The sequence below is a fragment of the Myotis brandtii genome, unplaced genomic scaffold (genome assembly GCF_000412655.1).
Source record: "Myotis brandtii unplaced genomic scaffold, ASM41265v1 scaffold889, whole genome shotgun sequence".
NCBI classification, from domain to species: Eukaryota; Metazoa; Chordata; class Mammalia; order Chiroptera; family Vespertilionidae; genus Myotis; species Myotis brandtii.
In genome coordinates, this window is record NW_005371640.1 from 490,197 (window position 1) to 506,527 (window position 16,331).

The following is a 16,331-nucleotide window of genomic DNA, read 5'->3' on the forward strand; positions in this document are numbered from 1 at the left end:
AGGGCAGGGGTGTGGCTTCGGGTCCCCCGTCAAGCCCCGCTAGGCAGGGGGCACAGCCTCAGGTCCCCACCCCAGCCCGGTGCCACACAGCCTCAGGTCCCTGCTGATTTGCGTGATGGCATGATGACTATTTGCATATTAGCCTTTTATTACGATGATGGGAAATTTTTGGTTACTGTGTTAATAATTTGCATAAGGTTTGCATAAGGATTAGGGTGGGATGAGGGGGGGAGCTATGGAATCCATGGATCCATGAAAGAAGTTAGGAAGATATTATAGTAATCTAGCAAGAAATGATGGAGGTTTGACCATAGTGGTAGGAATGGAGGCAATGTGAAGTGGCCAGATTCTGAATATATTTTGATGGCTAATAATAGTAACAAGTGCTACCATTTATCTTATTGTATGGCACATACTTATTAGGTGTTTTACATAAATATGCTCTAACCCTGATAACAAGCCAATGAGGATCCATTATTATCCATATTTTATGGATGAGTACACTGAAGCTCAGAGATGTTAAGCAATCTGATCAATGGCTAGTCTTGCCACTCTCTATTTAGAGTGCTTCTGTTTGAATTTTATGTTCATGTTAAGAGATTTTGCTAGGTGTCCATTCAAACAAAAAGAAAATTACTTTTTAACATTGTTGGTATGAATTTTGCCAACAATATCAAGTGAGTCCTATCATTAGCTCATCAGTTATATTCTCAGAATCTATGTTAACAATGAATATTCTTCATAAAATCACCTTGAAAAAATATTTTTATTGATTTCAGAGAAGAAGGGAGAGAGAGATAGAAACGTTAATGATGAGAGAGAATCATTGATCGGCTGTCTCCTGCACAGCCCCCACCGGATCGAGCCCACAACCCAGGCATGTGACCTGACTGGAATCAAACCATGATCTCCTGGTTCATAGGTCAACAATCAAACACTAAGCCATGTTGGCTGGGCCATAAAATCACGTTTCCACAAAGTGAAGTTCAGTATTTTGAACTTTATACTTTATTTGAAATGCTTTTGGTTTTGTCATCATAAATTTGTTTGTTGTCATTATAAATGGCTATTGAATAAGTGTGTTGGTTTCCAACAGAGCAGTCTGAATATTCTGGTTCTTAGCTTCTCGGTTCTCATGTTTGTAAGCAGTTCTCTACTATCATATGAGCAGATGTTTGATTGTGGCCACTGTGTATTTTGTTTTGTTTTTTTTTACTTCAAGAAAAATAATTTTAGATATAATAATGTTACATGCAATAAACATTAATATTTTAAGAAAAACAATCTTAAATATAATACATACAAGTAATAATGTTACATGCAATAAATTTTAAATATAATAATGTTACAACAATCTTAATAATACATACAATAAACAATATCTCACAAAAATGATTTTAAATATAATAATGTTACATACAGTAAACACCAATTACTCGAGAAAAACTATCTTAAATATAATAATATTACATGCAATAAACATTAATATTTCAAGAAAAAACGGATTTTAAGTATAATAATATTACCAAAACTGTACTAACATAGTATGATATCAAAAAAGTTGTAGGAAATATTAAAAATCTGCAAATAACAGGATTACTTCTATTATACTCTAAAATATTATTTTTTCCCTCTGGCTCTATTTTTGTTCATCAGTTTATGTTGTTCATTATATTCCACAAATGAGTGAGATCATGTGGTATTTATCTTTCTCCAACTGACTTATTTCACTTAGCATGATGCTCTCCAGGTCCATCCATGTGATTGTGGCCACTGTGTGTTGAGTTAGTTACATGATACTTACAGGAGCTGATTTATGGCATATTCCATCTCTGTGATCTCTTTTAACCTTCCACTTTCAGAGTGCTCTTTGAACTTGAGGTTAGAGTCCACAACATTGCTATACCTTTTTCAAAATTAATCCTTCTCTGTGTGACCTATCTTTCTTTTTTATTTATTTATTTTCTTTTGTAGACTGGCCGGGTACTCTACACTTGCTTTCAATCCATTCAGGCCCAAAAGAGCTCAGAGTAAGTATGGCAGAGATGTACATATGTATTGATGGGCTAATTTCTAGTCCAGGACATTGATTGTTTTGTTTCTTTTTAAATATATTTCTTTATTGATTTCAGAGAGGAAGGAAGAGGGAGAGAGAGATAGAAACATCAATGATGAGAGAGAATCATTGATTGGCTGCCTCCTGCACGCCCCCTACTGGGGATTGAGCCCGCAACCCAGGTATGTGCCCTTGGCCGGAATCGAACCCGGGACCCTTCAGTCCGCAGGCTGACGCTCTATCCACTGAGCCAAACTGGCTAGGGTGATTGTTTTGTTTCTTTTTGTTGTTAATCCTCACCTGAGGATATTTTTTCCATTGATTTTTTGATTTTTTGGGAGTGGAAGGGACGGGGAGAGACACAGAGAGAGAAACCTCGATGTGAGAGAGGCACATTGATTGGTTGCCTCCCGCATGCCTCCTGATCAGGGCCGGGGATTGAGCCTGCAACCGAGGTACACCGTTGACCAGAATCGAACCTGGGACCCTTTAATCCATGGGCTCACACTCTATCCAGCAAGCCAAAAACGGTTAGGGCTGTTTTGTTTCATTTTATTTCTCTCACTGGTAAGACTAAGAATTCTATAGTCTACTTATTTCCACTAACATCTCTGTGAGGAGTTAGAATCTCTTTAGCATCTTGGGTATTGGGGAACCTAGAAAGCTAGGGTCATACAAGCAGTCTTTTTTTTTTTTTAATATATTTTATTGATTTTTTTTACAGAGAGAAAGGTGAGAGGGATAGAGAGTTAGAAACATCGATCAGCTGCCTCCTGCACACCCCCCACTGGGGATGTGCCCGCAACCAAGGTACATGCCCTTGACCGGAATCGAACCTGGGACCCTTGAGTCCGCAGGCCGACGCTCTATCCACTGAGCCAAACCGGTTCAGGCATACAAGCAGTCTTTTAATTGCAATTACACCCTCACAGTCCCGTCTGTCATTTCTTTTTTAAAAAAAAAAATATTTTTTTTATTGAATTCAGAGAGGAAGGGAGAGGGAGAGAGAGATAGAAACATCCATGATGAGATCAGCCGCCTCCTGCATACCCCTTACTGGGGATTGAGCCCGCAGCCTGGGCACATGCCCCGACTGGGAATCAAACCAGTGACGTCCTGGTTCAGAGGTCTCCACTCAACCCTGTGCCACGCTGGCTGGGTGTGTCTGGCATTTCTTGCATTTCTTCTGAATTGCACTGTTACTTTTCCTTTTTCTGGTGAATTGTAAATCAAAGACCAAGTATGTGGAGTACTATAGATTTGTATAGACTATTGTCTTTGCTGTGCCATAAACTTAACTTTAGAATTACGGTATCTCATTCAAATGTTTGCATTGGTTAGCTTCCTCATTTAAATTCAATTAAACCTAAATTAGAAAAAAATCTTAATTTAATATCTGCTATATGCCAAGCATCAGGGTAGGCACTGAGGATGCAAAGATGAAAGTCAGGCTGATTATCTAACTGGGAAACAGAAGCAAAGAATGTTTTAAATTTTTTCTTATAATAATTGTTAAGTTATTATTAAAGCATTGTAGCATTGTTTGAAATAGCAACAAATTGGAAGAAACATATGTCTGTCAGTGGAAAAAAACGATAAAGAAAAGGTGATGTGTGTATATGTATGAATATATACCATTTTCAGCAACATGGATGGACCTGGAGAGCATTATGTTAAATGAAATAAGCCAGACACAGAAAGGCAAATCTTACATGCTCTCACTTACATGTGGAATCTAAAATAGTCAAACTCATAGAAGCATAGAATGGTGGTTGTTAGGGGTGGGGTGGTGGAGGAGAATATGAGGAAGTGTTGGTAAAAGGATATAAAATTTCAGGATGAATTCTAGAGATCTAATGTACAACAGGATAACTATAGTTAAAACTACTATATTATATACTTGAAATTTGCTAATAAAGTAAATCTTAGTGTTCTCATGACAAAAACGATAACTGTGAGGTGATGAATATGTTGATTAGCTTGAGCATGGTAATCATTTCACAGTGTATATATATCAAAATATCAATTTGTAAACCTTAAATATATATAACTAGAGGCTCAGTGCACAAGATTCATGCACTGGGGGGGGTGTCCCTCAACCAGCCTGCGCCCTGTTGCAGTCCAGGAGCCCTCGGGATGTCCGAATGCCGTGGAGGCACTCACCAGCCATGAGCCTGGCTTCTGGGCTTCTGGCTGAGTGGTGGTCCCCATGTGGGAGTGCACTGACCACCAGGGGGCAGCTCCTGCATCGAGCATCTGCCCCCTGGTGGTCAGTGCACGTCATAGCGACCAATCGTTCTGCTGTTCAGTCGATTTGCATATTACCCTTTTATTATATAGGATTCCTATTTGTCAATTATACCTCAAAAAGCTTGAAACAGACAAACAAAAACTGACTTGAATTGATTGTCTTGCAGGTATGAGAGAATTGAAATCCCAATTCATATTGTACCTCATGTGAGCATTGGAAAAGTGTGCCTTGAATCAGCAGTTGAGCTGCCCAAGATCCTGTGCCAAGAGGAGCAGGATGCATATAGGAGGATCCACAGGTAGAAAGCTTCCTCACTTCTCTTCTCCACTTCTAAGGGCCAGTCCCTATTGTCCTCTTCTCTCCTTTCATCTTAGCAGCTCAACTCTTTCCTTTTACCTCTCTGTGGAGCATGCTTCATAGCAGTCTCCAATCATAAAGTTTCTCACACTGTCTGATAACAATCTCATTAACATTTGTTTATCTCTTGCAGCACTTTGGATCTTCCAAGCGCAAAGACACTTTTTGGGTTGTACAAAAATAATAAACTGCAATATCTTAGCCCTGATGCCAAGCACTGGGTCTTGCCCAATAAATGTATACTATGTGAAGGCTTCAATGAGAGACAGTAATTTCAAAATTATCTCTTTGAGCCCTGGCCAGTTGCTCAGTGGTTAGAATATCAGCCTGTGGACCAAAGGGTCACAGGTTTTATTCCCAGTCAAGGGCACACGCCTTGGTTGCAGGATCAACCCCTGACCCCAGTTGGGGCTTGAGCAGAAGGCAATAAATTGATGTGTCTCTCTCACATCGATGTTTCTCTCTGTCTCTCTTTCTCTCTTGCGCTCTCTCTCTCTTTCTCCATTCTCCCTCCCTTCCACTCTGTCTAAAAATCAATGAAAAATATCATCTGGTGAGGATTTAAAAAAATATCTCTTTGAATTATATTAAAGTTCTGAATAAAGTCATGTTTCAAAAATCATGCAAAATTTAACCATAATGTGAATTTAAATTATACATATTCATCTAGTCCAGATTGCAGAGATCTGGCACAGTGTATCATTTTGTTATAGAGTCCGTGACCATTTTGTTTTCCCTCCACTGCTGCTTTGTTGCTAATCTAAACTATTTTATCCCTTTAGTCTTACACATCTGGACTCAGTAACCAAGATCCATAATGGCTCAGGTAAGATTTTTTTCTTGTTTATAGGCAGTGATCCATCTCTGGAATACTCAGCTGACAGAAGCAAATTTAGTTGAAGTGACTGAAGTGATTGGTACAAGTTATCCTCACGTTTCCTTTCCCAAAAGCTTTGCCAATCATTAATCCTGCTCTCACCTTTTCTATCAAATGCCTTAGACCAGTGGTTCTCAACCTTCCTAATGCCGCGACCCTTTAATACAGTTCCTCATGTTGTGGTGACCCTCAACCATAATATTACTAGAGGCCCGGTGCACAAAAATTTGTCCACTGGGGGGGAGGGGGAAGGGGGGTCCCCCAGCCCGGCCTGTGCCCTCTCGCAGTCTGGGACCCCTCGGGAGATAACGACCTGCTGGCTTAGGCCTGCTCCCGGGTGGCAGAGGGCAGGCCCAATCCCTAAGTGCAGCCCCTGGTCAGGCTCAGAGCAGGACCGATTGGGGAGTTGGGGCGCCGCCCCCTGTCATGCACAGAGCAGGGCGGATCTGGGAGGACCAGTCACCAGTCTCCTGGCGGCGGGGGGTGGGGGGGGCGCTCATCTTGGAGAAGCAAATATCTACGTGTCTTCTCCCTGCCACCCCTTAAAAACCAGAAAACGAAAGCACTGTACACACACTAGCTGAACCTTGATTTTTCCCCCCCTCTTAATGATATATCAGAGTTTATTCCACTCAAGACATAAAGAGCCGTTCCATTTTTAATGGCCACACAGAATTCCAAGGTACGGACGAATCGCCTGCCCCCACCAGGTGCTGTTCTAAGGTGTGAGGCCCTAGTCCAGGCCTCCCTCCTGCTCGGAGTGATAAAGTCGAAGCCGCCTCCACATGTCATTACTGCACACAGTGGTGCAGGTCACCTGTGTCCTGGCCACACCATCCCCGTGTGGGTTAGCCTGGAGAACACACTCGTAAAGGCAGAGCTGCTGCCTCACGTGGGCCTTGGCCTGCTGATACGTGCTTTCTGGGTTCACTCCATCTTGAAGCCCTCCAGCAGACAGATCACAATGAGGGCGTGTCCCGTATTTATTTCTTCTACCCTCACCCCACCCACCCACCATCCCTCCACTCCCCCCACTTAGCACACATTTATACACCCAGATGTCCGACTTCTCCATCCATCATTGATCCAGCTACATGCCTGTCCATCCACCCACCCGTGCACACATCTTTGTGCCCACTTGCCCATCCATGGCTGCTTCCAACTCTCCCAGCAAGTGCTCTCCCGCACCAGTCCTGTGCCGGTCCTGTGCTAGGGTCACGGGGCATGCAGAGATTAAAATGAATTAAGTTTACAATGTTCAAGAAAATCTTGGTCTAAGTCTGTATTCACTCCAGGTCACCTTCCAGGTGACTATTTGTTGAGCTCCTCCTATCAGTCAGGTGTTTCAGGCACTGGGCACAGATAGACACTGTTACTCTACCCCCTCCCACTTTACAGACGAAGAAACTGAGGCTCAGAGGTTATAGTGCAGTGGTTCTCAACCTTCTTAATGCTGCGACCCTTTAATACAGTTCCTCATGTTGTGGTGACCCCCAACCATAAAATTATTTTTGTTGCTACTTCATAACTGTAATTTTGCTACTGTTATGAATCGTAATGTAAATATCTGATATGCAGGATGTATTTTCATTGTTACAAATTGAACATAATTAAAGCATAGTGATTAATCACAAAAACAATATGTAATTATATATGTGTTTTCCGATGGTCTTAGGTGACCCCTGTGAAAGGGTCGTTCGACCCCCAAAGGGGTTGCGACCCAGAAGTTGGCAACCCACAGGTTGAGAACTGCTGCCTTAGACCCTCAGATAATAGAAGTGCTACCTAAAGTAAGACTGGAGGAAAGACAGGGACAAGTTTTATGAGAGACCCCCCCCCCCTCAGTGGTGTGCTGGTACATGTTTAATAACCAATTCTCAGGAAGGCGGAGGTCCCTGATTTGGTGTGTTTGCCAGTTTCCATGGTATAATAGCTCTTCATGGCTGATTTCAAATAACTAATATGGCTTCAATCAGGTAACAAACTTTTTGAAATGTCAACAGTTGGCTCTCATGAGCTGGTCTAAGTTGGTTCTAGCATACCACTACCAGCCTATGATGGTGGGTGGGAATCAAAAGAGTTGGATAGAAACACAGACAGAAAGACAGACGAAAGGGAGGGCACGAGGAAGGAAATTGTTTCATGCCAATAAATATAGAAGGAATCCCTATACAAGGCCAAGAAACAGCAAACTCAATACAATGTACAAAATTACCTTTCCCCAACCTACACAGCTACCCACCCACATTTCCTCTCTAGTCCTGAGTCGCAGGCCATTCTGTGCAGTCTTCCCCAGTGGCTGACAAAGTCACCAGTGAGGAAGAAGGGGAGGCTTTTAAGTGTTACAGGTAATTACTTTGAGAGGAAAAGAGAGAGATGGCTTAGTGCAGTGGTCGGCAAACTGCTGCTCGCGAGCCACATGCGGCTCTTTGGCCCCTTGAGTGTGGCTCTTCCACAAAATCCACGTGTGGGCGCGCACGTACAGTGCGATTGAAACTTCGTGGCCCATGCGCAGAAGTGGGTATTTTGTGGAAGAGCCACACTCCAGGGGCCAAAGAGCCGCATGTGGCTCGCGAGCCGCAGTTTGCCGACCACTGGCTTACTGTATTGGTCCCATCATTTCTATCTAAGGGAATAAAGAGCTGGTCATTTTCCGCTCTCTGCTTAGCTAGGCTTCCCTCTGGCCCATGCATCCAGGGATGTTCAGGAATGCCTCAGAATAGGTAACCTTGGCTCAGCTGTTCTGCCTTTCCTCTGGATGGCCGTACAAAATTGTCTGCCAGTCCTACTTATTGTACTTTTTCTGCTTCCTCCTCCAACCCCTTCTTTCTGTGTTCACAGTTGGGGGGTGGGCTGCTGGGGGTGGCATGTTACTCATCTGTGTTTTTCCTATTGAAGTGTTTACCAAGAACCTGTGCAGTCAGATGTCAGCAGTCAGCGGACCTCTCCTACAGTGGTTGGAGGACAGACTGGAGCAAAACCAACATCATTTGCAGGAGTTGGAACAAGAAAAGGAAGAGCTTATCCAAGAACTTTCTTCTCTAGAATAAAGTGGGAGACAAAATGAAGTAAGAAACTTTTTTTTCAATGGTCTGAAAATTCACACACCTCATGTATAGGCAAACAGGGAGCAGCTCTTTTTATATCACAGTGGACGAGTTTTATGCATGGAATAAACACAGGACATCTTCCTAAAAGTTTCATTGGGGCTTAATGAACCCTCTCCCTGTAACTGGCCTACAAAGAGCATTACAAGATGACTTAAGGAGACTATGAAAGGGTTTTTTTTAAAAAATATATTTTATTGATTTTTTACAGAGAAGAAGGGAGAGGGATAGAGAGTTAGAAACATCGATGAGAGAGATCGATCAGCTGCCTCCTGCACGCCCCCCACTGGGGATGTGCCCGCAACCAAGGTACATGCCCTTGATAATTGAACACTTGTAAAGACTGAACTACACAGAGTATGTATTTGAATAGTTTAGTGTAAAAAATGAGATGCCGCCGAACCGGTTTGGCTCAGTGGATAGAGCGTCGGCCTGCGGACTCAGGGGTCCCGTTCGATTCCGGTCAAGAGCATGTACCTTGGTGGCGGGCACATCCCCACTGGTGGGCATGCAGGAGGCAGCTGATCGATCTCTCTCATCGATGTTTCTGGCTCTCTATCCCTCTCCCTTCTTCTCTGTAAAAAATCAATAAAATATATTTTTTAAAAAAAGGCTGTAGCAGGTGTATTGGCAAGGACAACCTGTATTAACATGTCTGAGGGATATATTTTAAATGCTTATTTTCTCCTTGTTTAACTTGGAAATATTTATTTTCATTTTCAGATACACTCACTCCCTAGAACAAGTTGAAGGAAGAATAGTATTTAATGTTTCAGTTTTGTAGTTATGATGTTGCACAAGTAAACAAGTACACAAGGATTATGTCTTCCTTCTTGATCTCTGAAATATGTATTCTTTTTTTTTCTTAGTGCAGGATTTAATTGAAATATGTATTCTGAGATACCTATCAAAGTGGAATCTACATTGGTGTCTTTCTAACCCAATAGATGAGTTTTAGCATATTTGAAGTAAAATTGTATCAAGCAGATTCTATTTACCTAGGAATTTCCATCTATCTATATATAAAAGCCTAAGCGACTGGCCAACTGGCTGGTAGCTATGACACACACTGACCATCAGGGGGCAGACGCTCAACGCAGGAGCAGAAACCGCAGGCATGGGAACATGGAACAGACTGATGAATCTGGCGATCGATCACAGGGCCCCCAGATTGATTGCCCGGCAGAGGGAGGCCCCGCCCACCTGGCCGGGGCTCTGCGATCCATCTCTGCACAGAGGGCCAGGTAGCCTGGGCCTCCTTCTTTGGGGTGATCCATTGCAGGGCCCCCAGATCAATCGCCCAGCAAAGGGAGGCCCTTTGGGGCAATCGCAGGGCCCCCCTCCCCAACTGATCTCCCCGCCGGCCGGTGGCCTGGGCCTCCCTCTTTGGGGAGATCGATCGTGGAGCCCCCCCATCGATCACCCCACAGAAGGTGGCCTGGTCCTCCCTCTGCGGGGCTATCATGGGGCAATGGCGGGCCCCCCCGACTAATTGCTTTGCACTCACCTTGGCTGGTCTGGCGCCAGTGCATGTCATAGCGTGGTCGTCCAGAAGTTCATCCTGACAGTCGTTCTGCTGTTCGGTTGTTCGGTCGATATGCATATTACGCTTTTATTATTATAGACTAGAGGCCCGGTGCACAAATTCGTGCACCAGTGGGGTTCCTTGGCCTGGCCTGTGGGGATCAGGTCAAAGCTCTCCGACATCCTCCGAGAGGTCCTGGGATTGCAAGGGACGCAGGCCAAGCCGAGGGACCCCACCGGTGCATGAATTGCACTGGGCCTCTAGTTATAATATATATGTGTTTTTCCAGAAATATTTAGGATTTAGGAAATAACAAAAACGATACTTTAAAATGTTCTGTTGCGCCCTAACCTGTTTGGCTCAGTGGGTACAGCATCAGCCTGTGGACTGAAGGGTCCTGGGTTCGATTCTGGCCAAGGGCACATGCCTGGGTTGAGGGCTCCATCCCCAGTGTGGGGTGTGCAGGAGGCAGCTGATCAATGATTCTCTCTCATCATTGTTGTTTCTGTCTCTCCCTCTCCCTTCCTCTCTGAAATCAATAAAATATATTTTTTTAAAATGTTCTGGTACATTATTCTTATGTAACCACAAATGTGGTCTTCAGAAAAGAGCCAAGCCTATTGCATACTGGAAATAAAAGGGGGAACTGGAGGAGGTAGAAAGAAAGTAAACAAAAAGAGCCCTAATCCCAACAACAACAAAGTGTTGTTTTTTGTTTTTGTTTCTTATTTCTTCTTAGGTTATTGTTTTTCATGTTTCAAAGTATAGTCCACAACCACCTGCACCAGAATTACTTGGAGGTCAAACTTCATTTCTAGGGGTGGGGCCCAGAAATTGTCATGAACTCCCCAGCTGATTCTAAGGCATGCTGAAGTTTAAAAACCACTACACTAGGGCATATGCAGTATAAACGCTATATTTTCCCTAGTTTATCACAGCCACAGTTCTTCTCTCTCTTTTTGTCTCCCTATAGGAAAAAATGAAAATATCCAAGTGTAAAATTAATTAAGCTAAATCAATTTTGAAGAAAAAGTTGGAAGACTCACATTACTTGATTGAAGACTTACTATAAAGCAAGAGTAATCAGATGGTAAGGTATATGCCCAACGGATTTTGAAAAAGTTATGAAAGCAATTCAGTAAAGGAAGGATATTCTTTTTAACAAATGATGCTGGAGTAATTGGACACCCAAAGGCAAAAAATCAACTTTGACATAAAATGCAAACCTTATACAAAAATCAACATAACTATATCATGAACTTATATGTAAAAAATTTAGAAATAAAATCATGGAAAAATCTTCAGGATCTTGGACTAGGCAACAAGTTCTCAGCCTCCACCCTCAAAGCACAATCCTAAAAGGAGAAATTGATATATTGGACTTCATCAAAATGAAAAACTTTTGCTTCAGAAAAAATTTAAGAGGAAGAAATTGAGACTTATTTGCAAACCATATATCTGATCAATCTAGAACATATAACAGTAAAAACAAACAATCCAATTGCAAAAGATGTGAATAGGCTAAATGAATTTCACTAAAGAGGATAAATGGATAGCAAGTAAGCACATGGAAAGATGTTGAACTTAATTAGTCATCAGAGAATGCAAATTAAAATCACAATGATGTATTTCTACACATTTGTCAGAATGCTTAAAAGAAAAGATATTGAAAATATCATGCTGTTGAACATATAAACTGGATTTCTCATCCATGGCTGATAGAAATGAAAAATGAAATTTTAATAAAGTTAAACATACGTGTACCATATGACCCAGCAGTTGAACTCATGTACATTTATTACAGAGATATGAAAAACTATGTTGGCAAGAAAACTTATACACAAATCTTCTTAGCCTCTTTCTTTGTAATAGCTCAAAACTGGAAGCAACCCAGATGTCCTCCAATTGAGTGGTTAAACCAACCATCCATACTATGGAATACTACTATTCAATGTAAAGGAATAGACTATTGACACACACAACTTGAATGGACCTCAAGGGTATCATGATGAATTAAAAAAGTCTCAAAAGGTCACATAGGTATGATTGATTTATATAACATTTTGAAATGACAAAATTATAGAAACAAAGAACAGATTAATGGTGACCAGGAATAGGGACTGGAGGGGTATGGGATATGTGTGACTATTAAGGGATAACACAAGCAGTTCCTTTGTGGTGATGGAACAATTCTATGTCATGATTATGGTGTTGATTAAATGAATTCAAATATGTGCTAAAACTACACACACCCACAAATGAATGCATGTAAAATCTGAATAAGTTCTGCAATCTGTACCATTGTATCATGTGAAACTGGGTACAGTCTGCAGTCTAATAAAGAGTATTATACCATTTTCAATATGTTGGTTTGGTTTTTGTTTTTAATCTTTATTGTTGAGAACATTACAGATGTCCTCCTTTTTCCTCCCCATTATCCCCCTCCACCTGGTTCCTGCCCCACCTCTCCCTATTCTTTGTGTCCATAGGTAATGCATATATGCATATGTTTTTTGGTTAATCTCTTCCTACCCACCCCCTGCTTCCCTCTGAGATTTGTCAGCCTGTTCCATGTTTCCATGCCTCTGGTTCTATTTTATTCATCAGTTTATTTTGTTCATTAGATTCCTTGTTTGTTTATTTTTATTTTTAGATTCAGTTGTCAATAGCTAGATATTCATTGCTATTTTATTATTCATATTTTTTATCTTTTTCTTCTTCCTCTTCTTAAAGAATACCCTTCAACATTTCATGTAATACTGGTTTGGTAGTGATGAACTCCTTTAGCTTTTTCTTGTCTGAGAAGCTCTTTATCTGACCTTCAATTCTAAATGATACCTTTGCTGGGTAGAGTAATCTTGGTTGTAGTTCCTTGCTATTCATCACTTAGAATATTTCTTGCCACTCCCTTCTGGCCTGCAAAGTTTCTGGTGAGAAATCAGCTGATAGTCATATGGGTGTTCCCTTGTAGGGTACTAACTGCTTTTCTCTTATTGCTTTTAAGATTCTCTTTGTGTTTAACCCTTGGCATTTTAATTATGATGTGTTTTGGTGTTGGCCTCTTTGGGTTCCTCTTGTTTGGGACCCTCTGCACTTCCTGGACTTGTAAGTCTATTTCTTTTACCAGGTAGGGTGGTCCGGGCAGAATCCAGGAGAGACTGATTTGTGTGGCTCTGGGGCACGGGCCATTCCCCCACTTCACAGGAGTCTGCCCTGCATCCCGCCCCCTCACCATAGGAGATCCACTAGCCCCACCCTCCTGATTCCTGGTGTCCCTGCCTGCTGAGCTCAGGCTTTTGAGTAGGTCCAGGCAGAATCTAGGAGAGAAAGTTGTGTGGCTCTAGGGCAGCGGTTCTCAACCTGTGGGTCGCGACCCCTTTGGCGGTCAAACGACCCTTTCACAGGGGTCACCTAAGACCATCCTGCATATCAGATATTTACATTACGATTCATAACAGTAGCAACATTACAGTTATGAAGTAGCAACGAAAATAATTTTATGGTTGGGTCACAACATGAGGAACTGTATTTAAAGGGCCAGAAGGTTGAGAACCACTGCTCTAGGGCAAGGGTTATCTTTCCCTCACATGCCTGACTGAAACCACCATGTCTCTGCAGAGCCCTACCTTCACATGGCCAAATTTTGGTCTGTTGGGGTCTGATGAACTCTGCTGGCTTCACCTAGCTGACTCCCTGAGACCCTGTCCCATCAAAAAGGTCTGCGTGTACCTGGTGAGTAGTTGCTGGCCTTAGTGTACCCCAGGTCTTTTGCTGAGTGGTCTCAGACCCAGTACTGGCACAGAGTTTGAATCTGTATCAATCTGGTGAACACCACTTGGCCCTACCTGGTAACCATAGATGTTAAAATCCTCAACAAAATAATGGAGTATACTGAATCTAGCAATGCATTAAAAAGGATCATACACTATGATCAGATGCAATTTTTTCCTGGGGTGCACGTTTGGTACAATACGCCCCAAATCAATTAACATTACACATCACGTAAACGAATGAGTGATAAAAATCCTATTATCAGATCATATTAATTGGTGCAGAAAAAGCATTTGATAAAATCCAGCACCCATTAAGATAAAAACGCTCAGCAAATTGGGAACAGCGGGAACGCATCTCAACATAATAAAGGCCATATATTACAATCCTACAGTTATCATACTCAATGGGGAAAACTAAAAGCATTTCCCAGAAGATCAGAACAAGACAGAGATTTTCACTTTCACCACTCTTATCAACAGAGAACTGAAAGTCCACAGCTATCAGAAAGAAGAAGAAATAAAAGGCATCCAAATTGGAAAGGAAGAAGGAAAACTCATTATTTGCAAATGATAATGATACTGTATATAGCGAATCCTAAAGTTTCCACCAAAAACTACTAGAATTGATAAATAAATTCAGTAAAGTAGCAGGATACAAAATAAATATCCAGAAATTGGTTGCATTTTTATACACCAATAATGAACTATCAGGGAAACTAAGAAGACAATATATTCACAATAGCTTCAAAAAAATAAAATAGGATACCTAGGAATATATTTAATCAATGAGATAAAAGACTTGTACTCAGAAAATTATTATTTCAAATATTTTTTTTGCCCTAGCCTGTTTGGCTCAGTGGATAGAGCGTTAGCCTGCAGACCGAACGGTCCTGGGTTTGATTCCAGTCAAGGGCATGTACCTCGGTTGCAGGCTCCTCCCCGGCCCGGGCCCATGCAGGAGGCAACCAATTGGTGTGTTTTGCTCACATTGATATATCTCTCTGTCTTTCCCTCTCTCTTCCACTCTCACTGAAAAATCAATGGAAAAATATCCTCAGGTGAGGATTTAAAAAAATTTTTTTTATTGATTTTAGAGAGAGAGGACGGGAGACAGAGAGAGAAGAAACATCGATCAGCTGCCTCCTGCATGCCCCCCAGTGGGGATCACACTTGCAACCTGGGCATGAGCCCTGACGTGGAATTGAACCAGCAACCTCTTGGTGCATGGGGTGATGCTCAACCAACTAAGCCACACCAGCCGGGGCCCAAGTACGATAATTCTTGCTTTAAAGTATTAATTCCTGTTTATATAAACTTCCTTATCATCAATTTAACTCATTAAAGATTTTTTGCCTAACTCTACTCTGGGTAATGATGCATATTTGAATCAAAACTCTTTGTGACCCACAATGGTATTAAGGGCTAGACTTGCCAACATGCATACATAGTGAACAAATATGAATCATCTACACTCCTGTTACAAAGCAAATGTAAACTCAGAAACAGTAAGGTACTCTATTCAGCAAAACAGCTAAGAACCTATATTTCATTAAGCTTTACATTTTCCAAGGCAGGTTTATGAACAGTTTTACATGGAAAAGGTGTATTTCAGTCTCAAGTTTGGAACTTGAGGTCAAAATTGTTGAAGGCTGTGGCTGTGTGTGAGCTTAGGGCATTTTTAAAAGGGAAAAGAGAAGATACTGGCAACCTTGGTTCCTTTGAGGAGTCTCAAGTTCTAGTCCTGATCCTCTCCTGGAAATGGCTACAGGTCTTCAGGAGACACTGTGCAAGGGCCCTACCCACACCCTGATGACTGCTCTGGGGTCAGACCACAAGGCTGCCTCTACGTCAGAGAAAGATAAATATCACATGATCTCACTCATTTGTGGAATATAATGAACAACATAAACTGATGAACAAAAATAGAGCCATAGGAAAAAAAAAATTTAGAATATAATAGAAATAAACCTGTTATTTGCAGATTTTTAAAAAAATATATATTTTGTTGATATTTTACAGAGAAGAAGGGAGAGGCATAGAGAGCCAGAAACATCAATGAGAGAGAAACATCGATTAGCTGCCTCCTGCACGCCCTCGGCTGGGGATGTGCCCGCAACCAAGGCACATGCCCCTGACCAGAATCGAACCTGGGACCCCCTAGTCCACAGGCCGACGCTCCATCCACTGAGCCAAACCAGTCAGGGCTATTTGCAGATTTTAATATTTCCTACAACTTTTGTGATATTATACTACGTTAGTACAGTTTGGGTAATATTATATTTAAAATCTTTTTTCTTGAAATATTAATGTTTATTGCATGTAAATGGCTATTTTGTATCTATAATCTGGTAATAGATTTATTTTGTATATTGTAAAAAATAAATT

General features: G+C 41.7%; 1 protein-coding gene across 3 annotated transcripts in view; it reads left to right on the forward strand.

Moving 5' to 3' along the window:
• Positions 1-12,535, forward strand: part of BRCC3 (BRCA1/BRCA2-containing complex, subunit 3) — a 32,678-nt gene extending 20,143 nt beyond the window's left edge. For all 3 annotated transcript variants that reach the window (XM_005885018.2, XM_014532383.1, XM_005885019.2), the window contains 5 exons: positions 1,975-2,030; positions 4,474-4,605; positions 5,447-5,490; positions 8,440-8,609; positions 11,147-12,535. In XM_005885018.2, coding sequence (XP_005885080.1) covers positions 1,975-2,030; positions 4,474-4,605; positions 5,447-5,490; positions 8,440-8,591 — 384 coding nt within the window. In that variant the 3' untranslated portion in view covers positions 8,592-8,609; positions 11,147-12,535. The remainder of the gene's footprint in view (positions 1-1,974; positions 2,031-4,473; positions 4,606-5,446; positions 5,491-8,439; positions 8,610-11,146) is intronic.
• The last annotated feature ends 3,796 nt before the right edge of the window (positions 12,536-16,331 follow it).